Source organism: Adiantum capillus-veneris, chromosome 6 (genome assembly GCF_014529385.1).
Source record: "Adiantum capillus-veneris isolate H3 chromosome 6, ASM1452938v2, whole genome shotgun sequence".
Taxonomy (NCBI): Eukaryota; Viridiplantae; Streptophyta; class Polypodiopsida; order Polypodiales; family Pteridaceae; genus Adiantum; species Adiantum capillus-veneris.
Window position 1 is genome coordinate 73,657,817 of NC_140936.1, and position 6,904 is coordinate 73,664,720.

The 6,904-nt window shown below is 45.7% G+C and overlaps 1 protein-coding gene across 2 annotated transcripts; it reads left to right on the top strand.

Annotated features, from left to right (window-relative positions):
- Nucleotides 1-1,827: 1,827 nt before the first annotated feature.
- LOC147455696 (uncharacterized) lies at nt 1,828-5,899 on the top strand. 2 transcript variants are annotated; one of them, XM_086514411.1, is made up of 2 exons: nt 1,828-3,173; nt 3,262-5,899. In XM_086514411.1, exon 2 carries the CDS (start codon nt 3,323-3,325, stop codon nt 5,780-5,782), a length of 2,460 nt encoding a protein of 819 aa, XP_086370537.1. In that variant the 5' UTR covers nt 1,828-3,173; nt 3,262-3,322; the 3' UTR covers nt 5,783-5,899. The 2 variants fall into 2 exon arrangements, with proteins under 2 accessions (XP_086370537.1, XP_086370538.1); XM_086514412.1 differs by having other exon boundaries at nt 1,829-2,844; nt 2,986-5,899.
- Nucleotides 5,900-6,904: the final 1,005 nt, after the last annotated feature.

The following is a 6,904-nucleotide window of genomic DNA, read 5'->3' on the forward strand; positions in this document are numbered from 1 at the left end:
AATCACATTAGGATTATCATGCATGAGGCACACAAGCATTAGAGAAGGTTGAGCGGAGAGCCTACCAAATCTTGTCCAAAATTCTCTACTCCCCATCCTCCTCGTCCTTGAGAGAGAGCGAACAAGAATAAAAATACGCCCTTGGTGCTCTTTTTCCCTCCCCAAAGACATTCCATTCCTCCATCCAAATGCAAAATCACATTAGGCTTATCATGCATGAGGCACACAAGCATTAGAGAAGGTTGAGCGGAGAGCCTACCAAATCTTGTCCAAAATTCTCTACTCCCCATCCTCCTCGTCCTTCAGAGAGAGCGAACAAGAATAAAAATACACCCTTGGTGCTCTTTTTCCCTCCCCAACTACATTCCATTCCTCCATCCAAATGCACCCTTTTCTTCTTGATCGTGGCCTCCAAGATTAGTCCGCCAAAAGGTCCTCATGACTAATTGACACCACTTCTGTCAGGTGGGATCTACGGTCACTATTAATTGGGGACAGCGGGATCGATTTTGCACCATCCGATGGCGGTTTAGTCTCCAAGTGATCATGTGATCACAATTAAAGTGAACACCAAGTAAATTTGATGTGAACATCAAGTGACCGCCAAGTGATCCCCATGTGAATCCCAATCGACATGTGATCACCTTGTGACCCCACCCATTACCAAGTGATTACAGTGTGACCCCGACTATCCCAAAGTGATTGCAGTGTGACCCCGTCCATCCCAAAGTGATCTCCAAGTGACCACCATGTGATCTCCACCCCGTCACTTTTGCTATATGATTCTATGTACACACCTCCATTTCAAGTGGCGCGCGATAGCTTAATGGGAGAGTTGTGGCCTCCGGTTGTGTAGGTGGTGGTTTCGAGTCGCAGGGGCTCAACCAGCTGGAATCCTTTTATTCTTGAGAATAAATGGATGGTCCACATCGTTCGAAGATGCTGGACCGTAGATCCCACCTGACAAAGTGGTGTCAAATAGTCCCGTGGCCAAAAGGTGTGGACATTTTGCCATTATTCGGCTTCAACCACAAAAGCAGTAAAAGCAAGGACTTGGTGGACAGAGAAGGACTTGCCTTCTCAAAGGACTTAGGCAACCTGAGCTTCTTTGGCTTTTCCTTCTTGTCACATGCCTGTCAGGACGTCATGTACATGTACCACAAGTTGCAAATAGCACTTGCTATATGACAGGTAGAGACACAGAGTTGCAATGCATGGCAAATAGAATGGCCTGAGGCAGTAGCGACCTAGAGTTAGCGCTCTATCCTCCCCCTTGGAGCAATGCAAAGGAAGCCCGTCAAGAACTTATCGTGCTTTCATGAGTGTTACTACAAAAAAATGAACCAAAAATCAATGTAAAAATTTACAAGCCATTTACTTCGAGTTCAGTAGACTTGGATAATGTCTTGCTTACAAATTGAATTTTGAGCTTGACTTTTTTACTAGCAATACTTACACTCTTTAGTATGTAAAATAATGGCCTTTTTCTTACCATAAACCGCTTCAAAGAAACTTTCATACCCATCAAAGTAAACGAGAGATTGGCAGATCTTGTACAACACACATTTCATCAGTCTCCTCAAAATACCCTACCACAGCACTTCCTCCCACTCCACAACAGAAAGTGCCAAAGAACCACAGACATATCATACATACTCAAGTGCTTGACTTCAACCTCAACATCAAATTTGACAAGAAACAGAGAAGGTGGATCAAAAGAAGCAATTTTCTTAAAACTCCCATGAGAAACCCACACAACATTGGTATCCATCTTTGCAGTAGGCTAAAGAAATCGCCATTCAGAAGCTTAACTTCCCATCTGCTAGGTATATCTCTAATATGTATATCTGCATAAAGCCTCCAAGGATCCTGAGAAGCATCATAGATAGAGACTACTAATCTACAATTAGAGATAGAATACCTCTTTGTAAAACTGTAAAGCTCCCCTTCAAATGTTGATGCCATTGAATATGAGCTTTTCTTTCAAAGCACCCTTAGATGTTTGTGGTTCCAACACATGAAAGTGCAAACTTGTGTGTATGTGAGCGTGAAAGGGCTTAGATGTAAAGCGATGTGATTGATCACTGTATAGAGGTGGAGGGAGTATCTTGTGCAAACCTGTGTGACAGGGTTGAAAACGACGACGGCAAACAGCACTTGAGCCCTCCACTTGCCTGAGGATAGAGAAGGTGGTCTTGGTAATCGTGATGGAGACTATGGCAAGTATAGGCAAAGACCCAGCGCTATAGTTGTCAAGTTGTAAGGAGGGTGGCGTCACAGGAACCTCCTTCACAACGGAGCCAGTATCCATTGCATAAGCCGCTCGTTGCCAAAGATCTGGGATGTCCGTATCATCTGCGCCAAAACCAACCAAGGGCTCTTCCAAAACTCGGCGACATCGACAACCATGGAGCCGCTTAGCACGGCTTCCCAATCGTGCACACGCTTCCGCAGAGACGAGGTGTTGAATCAAGCAGGCGATTCTGGCTACACAGGTGTTGAATAAAGCTGGCGATTATGGCTGCCGTGCACTTCTATTACGTCGCTTGGCTAGGCTTGCTGATTTTGAGACCGTTGATCTCGAACAAGAGCAATGGCTTACATCATGCCAAGCTGCTGGATGTGGGCTCAAGAAACCACCAAAGCACCTTAGGATCACGGAGTAAATATGGGCAGCATGAAAGGGCCGTCCAAATGTCTAAAGAGTTTTGGGGCTTACAAGGCTGCCATGTTGGTGGAGCAGAGGTTTGGCGGTGCTGACCCTCAGGACTAAGTAACACGGGGTCTTAAATGAAGACCTCGTCATGGGATCCATGGCGAGCAGCTATGCGCACAAAAGCAGAGGTACACCTGATCGTCCAATTTTAAACGAACGTGTCCATGTTTACTTTTTCTGTCCGTGTTTATTTTTTCCCATTTAAGTTTAGCTTATATAGTTTATTTGACGCCTTGTTGACACCGAAATGCACGCGCATGCGTGGTTAGCTCACCAAGTTGCCATGGCCAATGTGTCGGATTCGAATCACCGAACAGACGTTGACTTGCATTTTTTGTTGGCCGTCCATCTCCCTCGAGATTCTCACGTGCCACACCCGCTGTCGATCCCATGACGAATCTTCATTAAAGACCCCATGTTCTTTAGTCATGTGGGGTGCAGACCATCCAAAATTGAGGTGCTCAACTGTGATTGGCGATGTGAAAAGGCCCTTAATGTTTCTGCAAACAAATGTAATTTGCGAGTTAAAACTTCATATTTCACAGGTGATTCTCACTGTGCGTTCAAAAACAGCTCCCGCGTCCCGCCCTATCCCTGGTTCCAGGCATGGACAACCTCACCCTTGAGAGGTTGCAAAGGCTGCACGCAGCGGCCTGCGGCTTGAGCGTTTTCCCGGAGATTTTGAATGGCTTTGATGCCGCGTGCTTCGATGACAGGTCGCCTGTACATCACGGAAGTGATTCAGATACCCCTGATGATGAGCTGCATGCTCCCTTTGCATGGGATTCCAGCGGCTGGGTCTATGGATTTGAGCCTAAGCCTTGCCTTCGACCGAGCACACATTGTGGCAGCAGAGCTTGTGCCGATAATCCTTTCTTTGAATATGGTGATAACAAATCCAAAGAACCGGTGGACTTTGGCTATGATGTCAAAGAACGCCCAACAGGTAGAAATGCAACATTCGCAGATGAGCAGAAATGGGCTTCTCGCCATGGCTCTGCTGCCAAAAATGTCAGTGTATCATCTTCTCTCAAAGATCTCGACAAAATTTACATAATGGAGATGGAAAATGGTCAAGCCTACCGTGGGCGTGCCCTGTTTGGGACCATATGTAAGCCTCCCAAAGTAGTTGATGGAATGCTACTGATGTCTATTAAGGACAAATTTGGCGAAGTCATCGATGCTACCATGCATTTCAGCCCTGTAGATGCCATGGAAATCAAGGAAGCATACACTGTGGGAAAGCATGTTGCAATCAAGCACCCCTGTGTGTGGGAGAGAGAAGATGGTATACCTAACATCGTGATCTGGAAATCTTGTGATTCCATTGAGTTTGTGGGGAAGTTGCCAACGGTAACACCAACCACATCTCTTGATGATGTGCAGACGCATGCTGTCCTGGAAAGGTGGGATCTTGCACTCCAAGATTTGACAAGGTGCATTGAAATGGTAAAATCAGAGTTTACTGCTTCCAGTCAGCCAAGTAAGGCCAAGGTGCTGGAGCTCAGCACTATTTTGGTACATTGTTACAGCGCTCGGGCCAAGATATTCTACAATACATTCTGCTTTGAAGAGGCTATGAATGAGTGCAATGAAGCCCTCAAGATAGACCGGTATCACTGTAAGAGCTTGTTACGTAAGGCTTTGGCCTATGAAGGGCTTTTCCGCTTTGAGGATGCTTGTATCTATCTAGAGGATGCATCTAATAGAAATAGAGGCCAAGGGAAGACGAAAAGGAAGAAGAAGATTAGAGCCATTTTGAGGTCATGTAGGAGTTGTTGCAGTCAAAATCAGAATGGAAAATATGCGAATTTGGCAAGATATCTTTTGCACAATTACAATCCAGGTAAGTGTGGAGTAGAGCTCCCATCATTCGTAAATGATGTCGGGCATGTGCAAGTGAAGCTACTCAGAAAAGGCAAGGCAAGAGGATTGTTTGCCACAAGGGATATCAAGGCAGGTGATGTGTTGATGGTGTCGAATGCAATGGCCATTTGCTATCAGAGTGAAGATGTTGAGCATAATGTCTGTGTGTATGAAAGCTTGAAGGAGAAACTCGTTAGCAAGATCGAGAGCACGGAGAATCTGCAGTCTGCGCTTAGCTACTTAGTAGGCTCTGGCTCCACAAATACATCATGTACGACAGAGTTGGGAGCTGTCGCAGAGTCATGCATTCGGCCTAGTACTGATGGTGAGGCACTGCATTTGAACATGGATTGCATCAGGGAAATTGTCCGAATGAATGCATTTGGCCCTCATCAATTCTGTCGACTGCTAGAAAGGCACGAGTATGTGAGCAAGTATGTGGATGCAAGGTCCTTTCTGGGGCTTTGGTTCTTGCCTGCCTTCATCAACCACTCATGTTTGTCGAATGCGAGTAGGCTAGTTGTTGGTGACGCCATGTTTGTGCATGCCGCATGTGATATTAAGGAAGGGGAGGAGATCACCTTACCATATATTGATACCCTGATGCCTCTTCAGCAACGGAGACATGCTATGAAAAGGTGGGGATTCTCTTGTGCTTGCAAGAGATGCACATTTGAGCAAACAATACAAGCACTGCTAAGCAAAGTTACAAAGCGTTTTGATACTGTGTATAAGTGGATTATCAAAACCATGGAGAAAGCTGTAGCTGCGAAGTCGTTGAGAGGGTTTGGTGATCAATGCTTTGACTTTCCAACAAGTAGTGATTATGAAGCGATCATGTCTGAGTTGGGAGATGTGATGATATCCACCCTCTATCCTCATTCGGATGAAGAGAAGAGCAGATGGATGATGGCATCATATGCTGTCTTGCTCTGGTACGATGTGATGCCTATGTGGAAAAGGGACTTGTCGGATCCCGGGCTAGTAATCATCCTTGAAGACCTTGTTGAGGCAATGAGGTCGACGGCACCTGGGCACATGCGCTCTCTTGTGCTGGTTGGGAACATCAATGTGACTTTAAGGCAAGGAGTACTAGACGGGCCAGCCTATGCTGTGGCCAAGTCTGTTTTTGGGGCACAAGAACCTCATGTTCTAGCAGAGCTTGTTAGGCTTTATGGCTCTCTTGTGCCTTTTCCATAAGCAGGCCTTTCTTGTGCTGTTGTTTTCATCAGCAACCAGACTTCCTGAGTGTAGTGTCTTAAGATCATGATTTGGGAGGTATTTCTGAACTGTTTTCTGGGTTTGGGTGTTCCTATATTTTGTGCCTCATTTTGCTGTCGTTTTGGTTTTGAATGGTTGAAAATCTACCATCTCCTGTGGCAACTCTCCTCCGCCGTCTTTTCTTTTGTATTGCCCGTCGAGAGAGAGAGAGAGAGAGAGAGAGAGAGCGAGAAGAAGAGATTTTTAACGTCGTAGGAAACTATTTTAAGAGACCTTAAAGATCTATCCGACGAGGAGAGTTGAACTCAAGACCTGTGATTCAAGAGAGAATTTACAACTTTCACCCGACTCTACAAGTGCATCGGACAGCTTGCATGCTCTTGATACCCTCCCCCATGTTTGGGCGACTTTGTGCCGTGGTTATGCCGGGCTCGGCACGGCACGTTCATTAGCACAAGTCAGAAATTTATTTACTCGGTGAGCCTTTTTGGACACCTTCAAAATAAAGCATGTTATCAAAAACAGCTAGAAAACGAAGGAATCGGCCCTAACACAATCCCGGGTCAGATCCATGGAGTGGAGCCTGGGAAAAGCTTGCGAGTGGCAAGTTGTGTTGCACATCATTGCCCAAGTCTTGCTAGATATAGGACAGACAATGTTTCCAACGGATGGATTGGTGCAATCTATAGTGCCAAGCATGTTCAAACGGTTGCATGGAGATTAATGGAGTCCACCTGAGTCAGCATGATTATAATGTAGCTTGTAAATTGATGAGTCAAGCTCGCCACTTGTCTCCGGCCAGCTACCATGCGTGCTATTGCTCCGCCTCTGCAAGAAGTTGACCATGATCGTTCACTACCAACTATTACTAGCGGCCTCTCCAGCGTGGCTCATGATTAGGGAGGTGGAGAATCAAGATCTGTATCACGGGTTGTTGAAAGGCTAAGAGCATCCATGGTCGAGTGCAGGGTGAAGGGTATTTGGCCATATGCAACTATTTCTTAAGTATATTGTAATCTTATTGGTTAGCTTTTATCTCCTACGAATAAACTTTTCCAACGATAATGGCCTACTATGATAATAGTATGTGACCCGCGTGTT